The 20,765-nt window shown below is 43.5% G+C and overlaps 1 protein-coding gene across 4 annotated transcripts in view; it reads left to right on the forward strand.

Moving 5' to 3' along the window:
• Positions 1-20,765, forward strand: part of LOC145344002 (UPF0606 protein KIAA1549-like) — a 267,713-nt gene that overhangs the window by 220,915 nt on the left and 26,033 nt on the right. For 3 of the 4 annotated variants that reach the window (XM_080190645.1, XM_080190646.1, XM_080190647.1), the window contains 4 exons: positions 4,157-4,362; positions 5,157-5,380; positions 8,985-9,129; positions 10,504-10,809. In XM_080190645.1, the coding sequence (XP_080046771.1) occupies positions 4,157-4,362; positions 5,157-5,380; positions 8,985-9,129; positions 10,504-10,809 (881 nt within the window). The remainder of the gene's footprint in view (positions 1-4,156; positions 4,363-5,156; positions 5,381-8,984; positions 9,130-10,503; positions 10,810-20,765) is intronic. The other variant, XM_080190648.1, reaches the window with a different exon arrangement.

The raw sequence follows: 20,765 nt of genomic DNA on the forward strand, positions 1-20,765 counted from the left end.
TCAGCTTAGGGAACCCTCTCTGAACTGTGTCCAATTCCTTTTGGTAAGGAGACCAGAACTGTGTACACTACTGAGTGTAGTTTTGCCAGTACCCTGTGCTGTTGGAGCAAGACTTTTTATACTCCCATTCTTGTTGCAGTAAAGGCCAGTATTCAGTTTGCCTTCCTAATTGCTTGTTAACATTTTGCAATTCATGCTCAAGAACATTCAGATTCTTCTACAATACCTTACAGTTACATTGTGGTATATCCCTGACACCTGCAGCAGAGGTGGAGGCAGCCTACTGACTGTTATGTCGACCCTCCCCCTGCCCCCCTGTGGTCGACTTCAAAACACAGACAGAATGCGGATAGACTCCTCCATCATTTGCTCTAGTCTATTGAATCTTTCTCACAACTCTGCCTGATATTCCATCATCTGTCTCTATATACAGCATGTGTGTGACAGAGACACATCATCTGACTCGGATTCAGTTCTCTGAGTGCCAGAGATCTCACTGCCTCTGCATGCTGTGGAGATGTGTCAAATTAGGTGTTCCCAGAATGTGACCCCGAGCCTCATGCAGAATTATGACACATTGGAGTGTTGGGAGGGAGGGGGTGTGGGGGGGCATGGAGTGGTAGAGGAGTAGTCTGTCTCTGCTTTGGTGAGTAGGTGGGCAGAGGTTGCGGGAGTGGCGGTGAGATGCCTGTGCATGGATTCTTTTAACACGGGACGGTTGTTGCACACCAACCACCCCATGGTTCATAAGAACATAAGAAACAGGAGCAGGAGTAGGCCATCTAGCCCCTCGAGCCTGCCCCGCCATTCAATAAGATCATGGCTGATCTGTTGTGGCTCAGTTCCACTTTCCCGCCCTCTCCCCATAACCCTTAATCCCCTCTCTTATCAAAAACCCATCAACCCGCTTCTTAAAAATATTTAGCGAGGCAGCCTCCACCACTTCAACGGGCAGAGAATTCCAGAGATTCACCACCCTTTGAGTGAAGAAGTTCCTCCTCAACTCCGTTCTAAACCGCCTCCCCTTTATCTTGAGGCTGTGCCCCCTAGTCCTACTGTCTTTTTTGAGCGGGAAGAGTCTCTCCACCTCTATCCTATCCATCCCATTCATCATCTTATACGTCTCAATGAGATCTCCCCTCATTCTTCTAAACTCTAGCGAGTACAAGCCTAGTTTATTCAGCCTCTCCTCATAGCTCAACCCCCTCAACTCCGGTATGTAATGTCTTGGCCATGTGACAGGAAAATCCGAGATGAGTGGAGACCAGGCTCTGCTGTTGGATGGGTATTAACAAACATACATCATCCATCAATCATCTGACTGCCTGTCAATGACATTACTTTTCAAGTGTGATGTCATTTCCCTCTATCTCTCGTATCTTGTACTGTACTAGCTGCGGAGCGCTGTGCTGGACTGGGGCGCGGGCAGGGCGCTGTGCTGGCCTATGTTCAAATGGATCCTCAGTTTCCTCCTTGGAGGCGGCCTGGGGCTGAGGTTTATGTTACCAGTGTTTGACTGTCTGTACCTTCTGCAGCCAGTAAGAGAGAGAAGATAGATTTAGCTCATGAGCGGGCTGAGTACAATATTGCATGTCTCTCACTGAGAATGTCAGGATGTGATCAAGTCATTGAGGCTCATCCCTACTGGCCTGTTGTGAGTGGCCAATCTCATCTTTTCTACAGGAGTGATCCCTGTCCTCACCTGCTGATTCAGCAGCATCCTCCTCATAATTTGCTTTCTTCGTTACTTTTGTATAGTCAGCAAATTTGGCCACTAGACATTCAGTTCCTTCATCCAACTCATTAATGTAGTTGGAAACAGTTGAGGTGCCAGCACTGATCCATGTGACACAATTTGCCAAGTTGAAAATTACCCATTTATCCTAATTGTTTGTTTCCTGTTAGTTAGCCATTCTTCTAAGCACCCTAATATATCCCTACCAGCATCATGACCTCTTGTAAACTTTTACATGGCACCTTATCGATTGCCTTTTGAAAATCCAAAGACACGGCATCTACTGGTTCTCCTTTATCTATTTTGCTGGTTAAATTCTCCAAAAGAACTCTTGATAAATTAATCAAACACTATTTCTCTTTCACAAAGCCATGTTGACTCTGTTTGGTTCTATTATGACTCTCTAAGTGTCCTGTTACTACCTTTATAGTAATGGGTTCCAGCATTTTCTCAATGACAGACATGATGCTAATTGCCCATAGTTTCCTGCTTTCTATTGCTCTCCATTCTGGAAACTAGATAATTATGGAAGATTACAACCAATGCATTTCTGCAGCCACTTCTTCCAAGACCCTAGGATGCAGGTCGTCAGGGCCTGGGAAACTTTATCCCCATTAGTTTTCCCAGTACTGTTTCTCTTGTGATTGTAACTCTTTTAGTTTCTCACCCATTTTGCCTCTTCATTTTTTAATATTCTTGGGATATCTTTTGTGCCATCTACATCTCTGACTGCCATTATTTCGTTTAAAGCATTCTCTACAGACTATTTCTACAATTTGTCAGGACTTCTGTCCCAGTGCAGTTTAGATGAAGACCATCCCAATGGCTCAGATCTTTGCGAGTACCCTGGGAATTGAATTTTTCCCACACTAATGTCTGATTATTGAACTCTCTGATCCTGTATTACCTGTGTCAGTTTGCTTGAGGCTGTGGTATAATCCAGAGATTGTTACCTCAATGGTTCTATCTTTGAATTTAGTTCCTAGCTGCCCAGTACTTCCTTGGGGTTTCTTCGTGCAGTACTGCTCTTGGTCCCCATATGGACGACGACAACTGGATCCCTTCCCTTCCACTCCAAATTCTCTCCCAGCCCTGGCACCAGGCAGACAATATAGCCTTCACAACTTGAGCTTTTGGCTGTAGAGAATATCTATTCTCACAAATTATACTGTCCCTTACTTATTATGTTTTTTTTATCCTCCCACTTGAATGACCTCCTGCAACACAGTGCTGTGGTCAATTTGGTCATCCTGCTATTCCTGCTGTTGTCAATACATATTGTACTTATCCACAAAGGCTGTCACTCCTTCATTGCAATCTCCTGGATCCCCGTACTGCCTTTACTTGCAATCACGTTCTCCTGTCACTAACGATGGACCAAACATGAAGCAACAAACCTAATCTAAGACTGTCTCCTGAAATGACCAGCTAACTATCCTCTTTTCTGATGCATCACAGTATCCAAAGTTCAGACTCTAACGCATCAACTCTAAGTCAAATTTTTTCAAGCTACAGATACTTACTGCACATGTGGCTGTTGTGGTTCGCACATGTCCTCCAGTTCCCACATTCTGTAGCTTCAACATTTCACATACCCTGGCAATTTTATGGTGTTTGATTTAACTAATTGAGTTTCAAGTTTAGAATGATTCTCAGAATTATTTGTATTACAAGTAGTTTAACTGCTTAATCTATAAATTGAATACAGACCAGTACCAATTTAAACTACTGTCCCAGTAAATTAATCTGTTCTGTGCTTATGCTCTTATTAATGTATTTCCTGATATAATCACTCACTTGAAATTTTTAATTTCTCAGCTGGGACTTTAGAGAGAGAAAAAGGGAAAAACGTTCACTAACCAGTTGTTGGCACTGCTGTGTGGCTCTTTTATTTCCCCGATGGTCTTGCTCTGTCCTCACTCTTGCTGCTCTTTTATCTCATTACTGGTGTCTACTCTTGCAATTAATGACAATCAGGAATGGGTAATAGAAACTGGCCTTGCCAAGATGTGTACTCATCCTGTGAATTAATTTTTTAAAAGAACACCCTGGCATTGAAGTCTGATGTTGTCGTCTTGATTTTAAAATGTGCAATAAGGAACGGGAGTAGACCATTCAGTGCCTCACTTCTATTTGATCTTAGCCAAAATTCTTTTCTCTGGATTATTAGTCCAAGCCTATAGATGCTAGTCCATCCACAGAATCATTAAACTATTCTGTGTGGTATCTCAACTGACCTTGCATTGACTTGTGGCTGGCAAGTGGAGAATTGGCCATGATTGTATTGAATGGCAGAAGTCTTGAGTGGCCAGATGGTCTAGTCCTGTTCCTTTTTCTTATGTTCTGATGATTATGGGTTCCCATCCCATGTCAGTTTACTTCCAGGGCTCTCTGTAGACTGACACTTGCACTCTATCTTAGGACCTCCTCAGATGAACAGGACAGATGAGCAGCCTTCATCAGCTTCAATCTTTGACCATGTTGACCGGATGTCACGCCTATCTGAGGCCGGCAAACGGCTACCAAGCAAGATTCAGCTCATTGCCATGCAACCAATTCCAGCACCTCCTTTACAGAATCCATTGCTTCCTGAGCAAGTTGTTGAAACAAACAAAATAAATAAAGAGGTGAGAGATCCTGTAGTTTCCCTAGAGAGGGAGCATGGAATTTAACTTGAAGGAATTTTCATTTTAAGAGTGAAAAATGCAAGATGTCTTCCTTCACGGAGTGTCTTAATACGTCTGTCTAACATGCAGAAGGGACTTCACACAATTAATTTCTTCAAAGTCCAGTTATTACTTGAGCAAACCCAGTTGTCATTTCACAAACTGCTTGAACTGTGGAGTAAATTAAACAAAATTGGCTATTGAAGCTCAATACTGAATTAATAAGATATTAAAAACATGGGGAACAAGCAGGAAATAAAGATGGAGTAAATATCATTTATCAACTGAACATCTTGATCATAAATGTAGTTAGGATGAACTACTGTGTTGCAGCATCTTGGGGAATGGGGTAGAAGTTTTGAATGCAATGCAGTTCTCTACAACAAAGAACCTGCAAACACAGACACGCATGTGTGCGCACATAGTAACATGCGCTCCCCCTTTTAAAGACAGTTTTACATTAGTGTGTATTGTCAATAAAAGGGCATGTGGTACAACGTCTGTTTCATGAGACTGAGGAGTAACTACAACCTATATTTTGTGATTTGTTACCTGGAGCCTGTTGGCTCCTTTAGATAAGCACACCTCTCCTTCTTTGGCCCAGAGCAGCAATTCAAAGGAATCATTTATGGGCACGCTTTGAAGAAACTTTCTTCAGGATCACTTTTAAACATTTTTAGGATCTACCACTAAGGTGCTGGAGAATGACAACAAGCTGTAAATAACTAAATATTTTCTCTCCCCCTCTCTTACAGGTTCAGAGAGCTTTGAGACAGAAATCTGAAATTGAACACCATCGTAATAAGATCAGACTGCGAGCCAAAAGGAAAGGACACTATGATTTCCCCATCATGGATGAAGTTGGTACCATTGACACCAAGGAAAGGCGCAAAGCTTATCGCAGGGCACAGGTTCATATTGATAGGATCCTCGATCCCAGTATTGATGGTTCATCTATCCTTGTGGAACCAAGGAAAAGGTAAACACAGAATAAAAACAAAATGCTGGAAATACCCAGCAGGTTTGGCAGCCTCTTTGGGGAGAGAAATAGAGTTAACATTTCAGGCCCATGACCTGACAAAAGGTCAACAATCTGAAGCGTGAATTCTGTTTCTATCTCCACGGATGCTGCCAGACTTGCTGAGCATTTGTAGCATTTTCTGCTTTTATTTCAGATTTCCTGAACCGGTAATATTTTGACTTTGTGCTTGAGCGTAAAATATCCCTAGAAGCAGTAGGTGGCCGTTTAGATAAGTAAAAATGTAGGATGGTGAGTGCATTAATCTTTTGAAATCAGACATAAAGTTATCAGTTATAGTACTGGGAACAAACTGTTGATGAACATTATTGCACTGATAGTTTAATGGCACAGTTTGCTGACTAGGTAAGCCTGAAGCTACCAGCATACTCAGATTCACACCATGATATATTTATGAATATATGTGAACTATGATGTGATATTCAACACATATGATAATACGTTACTAATTCCATTACATAGTTTTTCAATATTGATTATTTGAGCATGGGTACTAATATTGTTAAAATGATGAAAACACCAAAGATTGTGTACATTCTTACCCAAATCCATATCAACCCCCTACCCACTGTGTCCTCTTGCTCACAAACACTGCCATAGCACCCTCCCCAATCCAAATATCATACTATAAATCTCAAGGATAATTTGCAGTTTTTCCTATAACTTATAGCTGAAAATTTGGGTAGATATTGCGCACATGGATTCATTATAATGATTGGCTGGAATTTTACATTGGCAACAGGAGGTTGTTGTTGTTTGTCCATCGTCATGGATGAGGACCTCGATACCATTAGTCATTTTGAGGCTGGTTGCAGTGTGTCTGAAGATGACTGATTAGGCCAGTTCGGGCAGGCAATGTCCTGGCACATATTGGACAGACTTGTGTAATCAATGTAGTTGTTGCGCTGGTGGCTGTGGACTTGCGCAGCTCGCGCTCAAGTTGTGCTTCAGCAATACACCTTGCTTCGTGAGCTTGACAACCTTTGTGGATAAGGCAGCACCAGGTAGGGCGGTTGTGTGCCAGTGTTTCCCAGGTGGTCGTGTCTATGTCAAGCGACTTCAGGGAGGCCTTGAGTGCCTCTTTGAAATGTTTCTTCTGCCTTCTATACGAGCACCTTCCAGCAGAGTTCCCCAGAAAGGAGCTGCTTGGGCATGCGCTTATCTGACGTATGGATGACATGACCTGCCCACCAGGTCTGCACTCTCATCAGCAGCGTGTGGACTGATGGTAGACTTGTTCTAGAGAGACCTTCAGCATCTGGTACTTTGTCTTGCCATCTGATACACAATATTCTGCAAAGACAAGTCATGTGGAAATGATTGAGCTGTCTTCCATGCCTTTGATACACAGCCCATGTTTCACAGGCATACAAGAGGGTAGTGAGTACTGCACTATAGACCTTCAGTTTTGTTGCTGGGCTGATTCCTCGGCACTCCCATATAGTGGAGCGCAGTCTACTGAAAGCAGAACTTGCCTTTGCTATTCTGCAGTCAACTTCTGTATCAATAGTCACTGCTTGGGAGAGGGTGCTGCCAAGATAAGTGAACTGGTCCACTGCCTGTAGTTTCTGCCCTCTGATTGTGATTATGGGTTCTGTGTACAGTGCATGAGGAGCAGGCTGCTGCACGACTTCGGTCTTTTTAATGTTGATGGTGAGTCCAAAGTTATCACTAGCCGTGGAAAATTTGTCCATACTGACTTGCATCTCTGGCTCTGAGCTAATATACTGGGCGCAGTCGTTGGCAAAGAGGAAGTCTCTCAGAACAGTCTCCTTCACTTTGGTAATAGCTTAAAAGTCCCCTCAGGTTGAAGAGCTTCTCATCACTCAGTACTTGAGGCACCACTGTCCTGGAAGGCATTATTCAGCTTGCCAGTAAACATCATGCATCAGTGTGGGTGCAAGCACACAGACCTGTTTGACACCATTGGTGACTGGGAACGCCTCAGAGGATTCTCTGCCATCCAGTATTCTGGCCATCATGCCATCATGGAACTGGCGTACCATCTGAATGAATTTGAGGGGGCACCCGAACTTTGACATGATCTCCACAGGTCTAGTTGGCTTACAGTGTCAAAGGCTTTTGCGAGGTCAACAAAGGTTGTGTAGAGCTCGTTCAATATGGGGCATAGGCACTGATCAGGGTGGCTTGACTTCTGTTCTGTAGCGGTAATGTCATAAGCTGGTCATTCACACCCTTGGGTAGACTATCCAGTTTCCAAACAAGGTGACTCCTGACGGCGAATCCAACTCCAGCATCACGATGTTTATCGCTGCCACAACCACTCCAGGAAAAAGTGTATCCACCTCCAGTTTCAGTCAATTGACCTACATTGGCAAGATGAGTTTCACTCAGGGCTGCAATGTCAGTGTTGTATCTTGCAAGCTCTCTGACAACTAAAGTTGTTCTTTCTGGTTTGTCTGCCGTGGGGTTGTCCAAAAGCGTGCACACATTCCAAGTGCCAATGGTGAGCAGTGTCACCTTGTGTTTTATTTTGTTTGTTCAACCACAAGATGGGATCCCTGCTAGCCACGGTAGACTGGTCAGGGTGTAGAGAGGCAGGCAATGTTTAGGGCACCTTTTCTAACCCCTTCCTCATTCTACAGAGTTGAGCAGTGCATTACTGAGGAGGACTGCTCAGTCCCCCAGGTAGACGCCGAGTTTCACTGCTGCTTCGGTCAGCAGAAAAAGACCAATAGACCTGAGCCGCGTGTGTGCAGGTCTGTGACTACAACTCCTAGTGTATCCACACCTGCTGATTCGTCGCTCACCCATTGCCACAGGACTTCAAGGTTGAACAGGGCACGTGATAATGATGATGGTGTCGAGACTATGTCTTATGTTATGTTAGACTAGCGCTTGATTTGGATTAAAGTGAGGGAGAGTTGTGCAGCGTCAGCCTCTCTTCCCAATTCCCATGTGGATCCAATGGCAAGACCAGAGTCAAGTCGGCTGGAGATGGGACTAGGTGCAGTGGATGACCAGGACGTCTTCTGTGTCTTGTCCTGCCCTTGGCGTTCCACAACGCTTGCAGAGACTGCCTTCTTGACCATTGGACCTTCATAGGTCTCGTCTGCTCAATCTGCCAGAGTTTGTCTTCAAATGCTGGGATAGACATCTCCCTATCTCACCGAGGGTTGAGACCCGTCAGCTACCCTTAGTCACTTGTCAAAGCCTTTGCCCGGAGTGTGGCCGCTACTGCATGCAAACAGCTACGGGGAGCTGCAAGTGAGAGCTGAGTGCCAGATGGGACAAAGGGTGGACAAACCACCCTGAAAGGACGCGACATGTTCCCCCTCCCTGATACCCCATACACGCCTAGCAGCAGGAGGTACGTAGAACAGAAAACACTGTTGACAACAGCAGGATCAAAAGACCCCACTGCTACCAATGGCAGGCTGCTACCTCCGCTATCATGAAACACACCATGGAAGTAGTATGTATTAATCTGTATTTTATTGATTTCAGTCTTCTCTTGGAGTAGTGTTTTGACCACAATGCAGTAGATAATTTCCAATGAGACTTTTGCCCTTCTCCACTCTAGTTATCGCGCTAAAAGATCTCCAAGACAGAGAAGAAGACATCAGGTCAACGGCAGTATGATGGATGCAGAAAAAGATCGGTTGATAACCACAGACAGTGATGGGACCTACAAAAGGCCACCTGGAGTGAACAATGCAGCTTATGTTGTAAGTATGAAAAATTATGTGCCTTAAAGAAACCTTCTGTTCCCCATCCCCCTTTCCCTCTCATTGATGCATCATCTCCAAATGAGAAGACAGACAGACTTTGGCCTCAACCTGCTTTATTGCCCCTCCACTTAGCTGCACCTCTTCCCACCAAGATCTCCAAGATCCATCTTTAACTACCTTCCCTTATTTTCTTGCTTCCTATTCCTCCTATTCATTGTCTTCTCTTGTTTGTGAAGCACTTTGGGATGTTTTGCAATGTTGCAGATTGTGTGTATGAATTAGTTTTAACTAGTTGTGCTAAAGTTATTGGAAAGCATGCAGGAACAACTTGAATCAGGTATCATCTTTCTCCCTAATTCACTTCTCTGTTACAGTCCAAGTGAGATCTATAGCTTACCTTATTTGTAAAGTCATGAGAAAGCCCATGGTCACTTAGTTGGAATTGACCAATATGCTTGTCACATCACACTGCTCTATTACAGTTGTTTTCCTTTGGCTGAAATTTGTGGAATGCTGTTTCTGAAAGACACAATAATTTTGAGTCAAAGTTAGGCCATGAGTTGTTGTTTTATCTCTGTCTTTGACACTCAGACAAAAAGGCAAGCATTCACGTATTGCTCACTATCTTATCATTGCTGCCACCTTGTGCCCATTTGTGAGGTGCAAGACAGCCACCAATACCTTAAAATGGATATTTTGTGTAGTTCTATAGTACTGCGATTGACTGTCTGAGTTCCCACTGGACTGTCAACTGCTCAAACTGTTACCCAATTGTGGAAGTGTTGACCGCAGTTTCCAACCAGGCTTTCAAGCAAGTGCTTCTACAGCGAAGGGAAACATTCCATTCAGGGGAATGGAAGTGCCAAAGAATATGTATTAATTGTATGTGCTTTTTCCTGGGCCATTGGCTGAGGGAGTCCATCTGTGAAGACCAGCAAGTGTGTATGTTGATTTTATTCGTCTTTATTTCGCACCTCACATTGATATGGTTGCAACCTGGAACTTGCTATGGAATAGATTGCCAATGCAACGCATCCTACTACTCTGTAGCACAGCTTGTAGAAGCTCCAATCAACTTGCCAATGCACCAGCTTGCAAGTTTCCTCAGTAGTGAATTGAACCATATTTGCAAAGCATACAGACCGTGACATTTTCTGCACTTGTCTCCTTCTGTCTGCAGATTGTAAAAATTAGAAGAAGGACTTTAAAGGAACTTCATTTTGAATAGTAGATCTCATACTGGGTCAGACTAACATGTTTTAGGTTAGCCCAGCACCAAATAGTTGCATGCCATTTGCCTTCACTACATTGTATCTCCTGTCATTGCCCAGTTCCACTGACCTAATCTTGACCTGGTTCTGTGTTTTGCAGTCGGACCCTGATCTGCCTCCGGAGCCTAGACCTCATTCTCCGTCACACACACACCCACCCCCTCCTGCTCCCCCACCGTATATTCCACCGCAACCATCCATTGAAGAGGCAAGGCAGCAGATGTACTCTCTACTTGATGATGCATTTGCTTTGGCAGCTCCAGGTAGTCCTGGAAAAGTCCTCTCAGCAGTCTGCCTTGGTCAGCAAGCCACCAGCACTCCTGTCAGGGGAACCAGAATGTCTGCTAACAGCCACTGGACTCCAGTGTATGAGCAACCCCAGAATCTCAGCAACCCATATGCCACGGTATGTAATATGTTCATACATATGTAAACCTTTCCATCATGACACACAATGCTGAAGTGACATCCATTTCAAATGTTTTTTCTCATCATTCTCCAGAATTTTATTTTGGTTTAATTAATTTTCCATTCAGTATCTTTATCCGAATGCTAATGTTAATAATAATGAAATATAACCAGTAATGGTTAAGTGTCAGTGATCTGAGTAATATTGCTTTTGCCCATGTTTGATGTTGGAGAAGTCTGGAGATACCAGAACTGGATTTTAACGCTGCCTAAATCAGTTCAAGTGGGATCCTTACATGCAGGTGGGGACTTGCATTTTATTAGTTTGATGGAATTCAAACTCAGATCCCAGCGCTGAAGGGCCAGTGCCCAATTGCACTACTCAGTCACCAGGTCTGTTGTAATTACAACTAGACTGATTGGAATTCTCACTACAAATCATCGATTTCACTTAATATTTCTCGAGCAATATAATCAAGCAAGTTTATAATTCAGTTTAAGAGCAAAGGTAGTTCTTTCCATTGGTTGTTAATATATGCTATTACATTGCAGACTGTAAATGACCCAAGTCTTCATCTACAAGTTAATCGGGTTATTAAAGCCCTTTCCATCAGCTTTTCAGAATTCGGTGACCTTTATTCTTAAAAGTATTGCTTTCCAATCATTTTAAAATGAGAATTTAATATATGGTATAGCCCTGGCTACACTGTATAGAGCCTGGGCACCGTGTCCAGCCAATGTAGAGTTAAGTCAGGCTTCTAACAGGCGTTGATATTGGTAATGAAACAGAATGTCAGAAACCCAAACCCCTGCAGTCTTTTCCCTATCTCTTCAGTATCATAAGGCATGTAAGTTACAGGCAGCAATTGTTTCCAGATCTGAGCCAATGCTAATCTTAAAAGGGCCTCAAAGAGCAATATCTATTAGCTTGTGCTTCATTTTCCTATTTGAACCATTCAGGTAACACCATGAACCACCATCTCCTCATTTATGGCTAAAGGGATTGCAGCATCAGATTAAGTCACTGCATTCAATATAATAAGACATGAAATCACTTGTACAGGATGCTTGTTACAGAATAATGTCAAATAGTCATTACAGGGTTTGCACAGAGATTAACTTGAGGCGAGGTGAGGTGTGGCAGATGTTAAGATTGTGATTCACTGCAGGAGATGGAACAATGATGGATGGTTTGAAAATGGTATGGACTCTGTAGAAGTAAATGTTCTGTATTAAAGCCTGCAGCAATGAATTTGTCTTGCAGCTGACAAATGTACTTGTATTCTGCCTCCTCGGACTCCTCAGCACCATTCTTAAGTTGCTTTTCTAAAAGCTTTTGCTGCAGTTTTCCTCTTTGGAGGGTGCCTTATGAAGAATACAGCAGACTGATGATGTAGGACAGTAAGAAGTTACACAACACCAGGCTAAAGTCCAACAGGTTTATTTGGTAGCACGAGCTTTCAGAGCACTACTCCTTCATCAAGTAAGTGGAGAGTTGGACTTCAACCTGGTGTTGAGACTTCTTACTGTGCCCACCCCATCTCTGCATTAATGATGCACGAGGCTTTGCTGGGTTGTATTTTTTTTTATTTGTCCTTGGCAAAAGTCAGCATTTATTGCCCATCCCTAATTGTTCTCAGGAAGGCTTCTTCAGCTGCTGGAGTTTATGTGGTACATCCTGTGTACACCTGGTGTATTTTTCTTAGCAGTTTGATACAACTGAGTAACTTACAATGCCAACTTCGAGGACAATTAAGAAGCAACTACATTGCTGTGAATTGGAGTCATGTGTGTGCCAGATCTGGTAAAGAAGATAGATTTTACCGCTGAATGCAAGTGATACAAATGGGTTTTTAAGGTGATAGTTTTGTATCATTATTAATGAAACTTGCATTTTAGTTTGGATTTATCAGTTAGTTAAATTTAAATCCCTCCAGCTGCTGTGGCAAGATTTGAACTCATATTTCCAGATTATTAGTCTGAACCTCCGGGTTACCATTGTGCTATCGACCCCCTATGACAATCTATACGAAATAGGAGCCTGAGTGAACCATTTAGCCCTTCGAGCCTGCTCCATCATTCAGTACAATCATGGCTTATCTCCTATCTCAATTCACTTTGCTGCCTGCTCCCAATATTGCTTGGGAGATCAAAAATCTGTTTATCTCAGACTTAAATATTCTCAACCATTGTTCCTCCACAATCCTCTGGGGTAGAGAATTCCAAAAATTTCCAAACGTTTGATTGAAGAAATTTCACCTAATCTCAATCCTAAATGGCCAACCCATTATCCAAATGCTGTTTCAATTCTATAGCTACTGTTAGTGCAAGTGGGCAAAATGACCACTACGGACTCAGGGTGTAGTTCAATAGCGGCACAGCTTTATTTTCTTTTACGTTGACGGAGGTGCAGTCAGGACACACAATCGGACTGTCCCGAAAGCACACTAAAGACTCCCCTGCAATGGGCTACAGTTATACCTGAACTTCGGTGTAGTACGCGATTCAAATGCTAATCCTTTATTTACAGTATTTGACTTCAGCCATCCTGTCTCGATGTTTTTGAGTGTTGTAGCAATTGTTTTAAGTGTGTGTTAATCGTTTTTGTCTGATTTATTAATGGTCTAGAATCTCTGGGGTTTGAACCATAGGTGTGTCATTGATCTCAAAAAAGGTTTAAGGGGCCACGGACGTTTCCTTAACTATGCTAATTTTAGGTGTCTCCATGGGTTGTTTGACTGTTTTAGAAGTGCTGATTTTGATGGGGTGGAGATTTTAGTTCTGTAGGTGCCATCCTGTCCAGCTTCCCTTATGTGCTAGCCCTCATTTGCATTCTAAAAGCATGCCCTTGCCTACTGATCGGTGTCTGTTACTTTGTGATTTTTAGTGGAGAGACTCTGAGTGTAACTTTAGTCTGCTTCCATTTTGTGTGCCCAATTTCATAAAATTTGTTGTCCGATAACACTACTCTATCAAGCCCCTTCAGAATATTGTACGCCTCATTCTTCTAACTCCAGAGTGGAGGCCTGATTTACTCAGCATAGGACTACCTTCTGATCACAGTGATCAACCTAGTGAACCTGTTCTATACTGTCTCCAATACAGGTGTATCCTTTCACAAATATGGAAATTAAAACTGCGCACAGTACTCCTGGTATGTTCTCACAAAAGCTCTGTACAATTGTAGAAATGCTTTGTTACTCTTTTACTCTGATCCCCTGGTAATAAAGGCCAACATGTAATTTACCTTCATAACTGCTTGCTTTACCTGCATGCTACATTTGTGTTCTTGCGCACAAGTACACCCAAGTCTCTCTGAACATTAAGACTGACAAGTTTCACTTCTTGTAAAAAAGATTGTTTTCCTATTCCTCCTACCAAAGCACATAACCTTACAATTCTCCACATGATACTCCACCTACTGACGTGCTGCCCATTCACTTAACCTGTCCACAAAGAATCATTGGATGGACACAGCACAGACAGCATTCAGCCTGTCATGTCCATGAAGGAAAAATTCACTCAATGTCACTGCCCACTCCCCCCCAATCAAAACCACCTTCCTGTAGAAGTGCATATTCTTCTTCTTCAGATAAGTAGAATAATGGAATGAATAAAACTGTTAATCCTGATGAGCGCTCCTTCCATTCCATGATGCACAAACCCTGCAATGGGTCTTGAACCAGAGCAATATTACCGACCAGACTTGGATTTTGATTTTGGTTGAACTTACTTGGTTCTCTTACTCAACAATACTGCCATTGTATCTCTGCGACAAACAATTATTAGCATTTATAAGTAGAAAGAGATTGTGGATAAGTCATGGCTAAAATAATCTACTCCTTCAATCTCTTTGCAGTCTCTTTGCTTCCTGCTCACAGCTTACATTCACACTTAACTTTATATCATAGAATCAGAAAGTGCAGAAGGAGGCCGTTCAGCCCATCAAGTCTTCTCTGGCCACAATCCCATCCAGGCCATATCCCCAAAACACCATACATTTACTTTAGCTAATCCCCCTGACACTAAGGGGCAATTTAGCATGGCCAATCCACCTAACCCTCACATGTTTTGACTCTGCAAGGAAAGGGGAGCACCCTGAGGAAATCCATGCAGACACAGGGAGAATGTGCAAACTCCATACAGACAGTAACCCAAGCTGGGAATCGAACCCAGGTCCCTGGCACTGTGACACAGCAGTACTAACCATAGTACCACCGTGCCACCCCCTCAGCAAGCTGAAATACATTATCCTTGATTTCTTTTTGTGAATTCTATTTTTGAATTTTGTCTAGCAGATTGATGTAACAGTGGTTTGCTAGGCCATTTCAGAGAGCATTTAAGAACCAACCACATTGCACAGGATTTTATGGTCGTTTGGACGAGACCAGAAATTCCTGCCCGAGATCAACCGAGATTTCCGTTGTTGGACCCTTGCTTGCTCCAATTCCATGGCGGGCGAGTTGATAGAGTTTCGGCCATTGTATAGGTTTGGAGTCACAGATGAGGTAACCACAAATTTTCTTTCATAGGTGAACCAAATGGGTTTTTGCAACAATCCAGTAGTTTCATGGTAACCATTACTGAGATTAACCTTTAATTTCTGATTAAATTAACTGCATTTGAATTCTGCCAGCTGCTTCGTTTAATTTGAATTTGAGCTTTCAGAGCATTAGCCTGGACCACTGGACTACTAGGCCTTAAGATATAGAGTTAGGCCGTTCAGCCCATCAAGCCTGCTCCACCATTCAATCATGGCTGATAAGTTTTTCAACCCCATTCGCCTGCCTTTTCCCCGTAACTTTTGGTCCACTTACTGATCAAAAACTTATCTGTCTCTGCCTTAAATATACTCAATGATTTGCCTTTTGTGGCAATGAATTCCATAGATTCACCACCCTCTAGCTGAAGAAATTCCTCCTCATCTCAGTTACATAAGAATTAGGAGCAGGAGTAGGCCATCTAGCCCCTCGAGCCTGCCCCGCCATTCAATAAGATCATGGCTGATCTGAAGTGGCTCCGTTCCACTTTCCCGCTCTCTCCCCATAACCCCTAATCCCCTTGCCTACCAAAAAGCTATCTACCCGTGTCCTAAATATATTTAGCAAGGTAGCCTCCACCACTTCAACGGGCAGAGGATTCCAGAGATTCACCATCCTTTGAGTGAAGAAGTTCCTCCTCAACTCCGTTCTAAACTGCCCCCCCCCCCCTTTATCTTGAGGCTGTGCCCTCGAGTCCTGCTGTCCTTTCTGAGCAGGAAGAACCTCTCAACCTCTACCCTATCCATCCCCTTAATCATCTTATACGTCTCAATAAGATCCCCCCTCATCCAATGAGTACAAGCCCAGCCTATTCAACCTCTCCTCATAGTTCAACCCCCTCAACTCCGGTATCAGCCTAGTGAACCTCCTCTGCACTCCCTCCAAGGCCAAAATATCCTTGCGCAAGTGCGGCGACCAAAACTGCACACAGTACTCCAGCTGCGGCCTCACCAGTGCCCTGTACAGTCGCAGCAAGACCTCCCTACTTTTATATTCAATCCCCCTCGCTATGAAGGCCAGCATCCCATTTGCCTTCCTGATTACCTGCTGCACCTGTAGGCTGGGTTTTTGCGACTCATGCACAAGGACCCCCATGTTCCTCTGCACTGTAGCATGCTGCAGCTTTTCGCCCTTTAAATAGTAGTCCTTCCTACTATTATTCCTGCCAAAGTGGATAACCTCACACTCGCCAACATTGTACTCCATCTGCCAGGTCCTCGCCCACTCGCTTAGCCTATCTAGACCCCTCTGCAGACTTTCCACACCCTCCACACAATTTGTTTTTCCACTTATCTTTGTGTCATCAGAAAATTTTGACATCATACACTCAGCTCCCTCCTCCAGATCATCTATATAAATGGTAAATAGCTGAGGCCCCAGCACCAATCCCTGGGGCACTCCACTAGTCACCAACCGCCAATCCGAATAGCACCCATTGACACCTACTCTCTGCCTCCTATTTGACAGCCAATCCTCTATCTACGCTAACACCTTACCCCCAACTCCATGCCCCCTAACCTTCTATAACAACCTTTTGTGTGGCACCTTATCAAACGCCTTCTGAAAATCGAGAAACACCACATCCACCGGTTCCCCTCTGTCCACCGCACTAGTCACATCCTCATAGAATTCCAATAAATTCGTCAGACACGACTTTCCCTTAACGAATCCGTGCTGTGTCTGCTCTATCAAACAATTCTTCTCAAGGTGCCTCGCTATTTCTTCTTTGATGACGGATTCGAGCATTTTTCCTACAACAGACGTTAAACTAACCGGCCTGTAATTCCCTGCCTTTTGCCTGCTACCCTTTTTAAACAACGGCGTAACATTAGCCGTTTTCCAATCTTTCGGCACTTCCCCGGAATCCAGCGAGGTTTGGAAAATAATCACTAAGGCATCCACTATCACCTCTGCCATTTCCTTCAGAACCCTGGAATGCATTCCATCCGGTCCTGGGGACTTGTCCACCATCAGTCCCGCTAGTCCGTCGAGCACTACCCCTCTAGTGACAGTGATTGCATTCAGACCCTCAACTCCTACCATCCTTCTATCTTTAATACCCGGCAAACTATTCGCGTCCTCCTCCATGAAGACCGAGGCAAAAAACTTACTTAAGGCCTCAGCCATTTCCTCATCCCCCACCACTAAATCCCCCCTCTCATCCTCTAAGGGTCCAACATTCACCCTAGCCAGCCTCCTCCTCCTTTATATATTTATAAAAGCTCTTACTATCCTTTTTTATATTTAGTGCTAGTTTAGCTTCATAGTCCATCCTTCCTTTCTTTATCAACTTCTTTGTCATTCTTTGTTGATTTTTTTAAACCTCTCCCAATCCTCTACTCGCCCACTACTTCTAGCCACTCTAAACACAGCAGCTTTTAATTTAATACTCTCCTTTATTTCCTTCGTTAACCACGGCTGATTATCCCTTCTCCTATGATCCTTCTTTACCATCGGAATAAATTTCTGCTGAGCACCAAGAAAGATCTCCTTAAAGATCCTCCACTGTTCCTCAGCAGTCCTACCAACCAATCTGCGCCCCCAATCTACATTTGCCAATTCCCTTCTCATCCTATCGTACTCCCCTCTGTTCAAACAGAGGACACAGGTCCGGGACCCTACTTTCTCATCCTCCATCTGCATGGTTCTAAAGGGACATCCCATCACTCTGGGCCTGTGCCCTGGTATCCTAGTCTCTCCTACTAATGGAACTGTATTCATTATGATCATTCTATCCAGCCATTTCAGTATTCTGTAAGTTTCAATATGATATCCTCTCATCCTTCTGAACTCCATTGAGGTCAGACCAGAGTCCTCAAAGATTTCTCATACGTCAAGCTTTTCATTCCCCAGATCATTCTTGTGAATCTCCTCTGGACCGTATCCCAAGGTCAGCACATCCTTCCTTAGATACAGAGCCCATAATTTCTGACAATATTCCAAACGTGGTCTAACCAGAGTCTAATAAAGCCTCAGCAGTACATCCCTGCTTCTTTTTATGCTAGTCCTCTTGAAATGAATGCTAACATTGCATTTGCTTTCCTAACTACCAAGTCACCCAGCAAGTTAACCTTAAGAGAATCCTGAATTAGGATTCCCAAATCCCCTTGTACTTTTGATTTCTGAATTCTCTCCCCATTTGGAAAATAGTCTACACCTCTTCTTCCTACCAAATGCATAACCTCACATTTCCATGTTGTATTCTTTCTGCTGCTTTGCCCACTCACCTAATCTGTCCAAGCCCTTCTGCAACCTCCCCGCCTCCTCAATACTACCTGTCCCCCCACCTATCTTTGTAACATCTGCAAACTTAGCCACGATGCCCTCAGTTCCTTCATCCTAAGTCATTGATGTATAAAATACATTGCCCTCAACACCGTGGGTTCTTATTCAGCAGCTCCTGTGTGGCACCTTGTCAAAGGCCATCTGGAAATCCAAGTAGATAACATCCACTGGCTTTCCTTTGTATAACCTGCTCGTTACCTTTTCAAAGAATCCTAACAGATTTGTCAGACATAACCTCCCCTTGATGAAGCCATGCTGACTTTGACCTATTTTACCATGCACTTCCAAATATTCCAAAATCTCATCCTTAATAATGGACTCCAAAATCTTGTCAATGACCAAGGTCAGGTTAACTAGCCTGTAATTTCTCATCTTTTACCTCCCTCCCTTCTTAAACAGGGGTGTTATATTAGCAATTTTCCAGTCCTCTGGGGCCCCCTCTGACTCCAGTGATACCTGAAAGATCACCATTAATATCTCCACTATTGTGCTATCTTCTTCATTACTCTGGAGTATTGTCCATGTGATCCAGGTGATTTATTCACCTTCAGACCTTTCAGCTTTTCTAGCACCTTCTCCTATGTAATGACCACCATGCTGACCTTTGCTCTTAACTCTCTCAAATATTTGGTATGTTACTGGTGTCTTCTACCGTGAAGACTGATGCAAAAGTATCTATTAAGTTCCTCCGCCATTTCTTTGTTCCTCATTACTACTAGTCCAGCGTCATTTTCCAGCAGCCCACTGTCCACTCTTGCCTGCCTCTTGTCCTTTATTTATCTTTAAAAAAATTCTTGCAGTCTTTACTGGCTAGCCTACCATCATATCTCATCATCTTCCCCCCCTTTATTTCTTTTTTTAGTTGTCCTCTGTTGGTTTTTAAAGGTTTTCTAATTCCCCCAGGCTTCCCACGAATCTTTGCCGCATTGTATGCATTTTGTTTGCTCTTAGGCTGCCCCGACTTCCTTCATCAGCCATGGTTGCCTCATCCTCCCCATAGTGTGCTTTTTCTTCCTCGGGATGAAATTTTGCTGTCTCCCGAATTGCTCCCAGAATCTCCTGCCATTGCTGTTCCACTGTCTTTCCTCTCAATCAACTTTGGCCAGCTCCTCCCTCATGCCTCTGTAGTTACCTTTACTTGACTATAATACTGTTACATCTGATTCCAGCTTCCCCCCTTCAAACTTCAGGGTGTATTCCACCATATTATGGTTACTGCCTCCTAAGGGTTCCTTTACCTTGAGCTAAAATTTATTTATTAGTCACAAAAAGACTTAAATTAACACTGCAATGGAGTTGCTGTGAAAATCCCCCAGTCACTACAGTCCGGTGCCGCTTCGGGTACGCTGAAGAGGAATTTAGCATGGCCAAAGCACCTAACCAGCATGTCTTTCAGAATGTGGGAGAAAACCAGAGGAAACCTACGCAGACACCAGGAGAACGTGCAAACTCCACAGACAATGACCCAAACCAGGATTCAAACCTGATATTGCTCAGAGGCCTGTTCATAACTCCCATCAGTCTTTTTACCGTTGTGATTCTTTGACTCTACCCACACAGATTCTACGTCTTCTGACTCTGTTGTTTGTTGCTGTCACTTTGATTTTATTTCTTACAAACTACTCTCTTACTTACTAGTCCAGTGACACTACCATTAAACCAGCTTACCTGCAAAGTCCCCAGAACCTGTCCACCATCAATAAAGCACAATTCAGGAATGTGATGGAAAACTATCCACTTGCCTGAATGCATACAGCTCTAGTGAGACCCAGGAAACTGGACACCATGCAGAATAAAGCAGCTAATTTGATTGTTTACCCCCTCACCAATTTAAATATTCACTTCCTCCATCACTGATGCACAGTGACAGCAGTGCACACAATCTACAACATCTTGTGCAGTAATTCACCAAGGCTACTTCAACAGCACTTCCCAAACACACAATCTCTGCACTAGGAGGACAAAGCAGCAGACACATGGGACCACCACACCTGAAAGTTCCCCTCCAAGCCGCACACCATCCTGAATTGGAACAAGATTGCCATTCCTTCACTTTCATTTGGACTAAAATCCTCAAACGCCATTCCTAACAATACTGTAGGTGTACCAACATCAGATGGACTGCAGT

This window comes from Carcharhinus amblyrhynchos, chromosome 6 (genome assembly GCF_965287045.1).
Source record: "Carcharhinus amblyrhynchos chromosome 6, sCarAmb.v2.hapA, whole genome shotgun sequence".
NCBI classification, from domain to species: domain Eukaryota; kingdom Metazoa; phylum Chordata; class Chondrichthyes; order Carcharhiniformes; family Carcharhinidae; genus Carcharhinus; species Carcharhinus amblyrhynchos.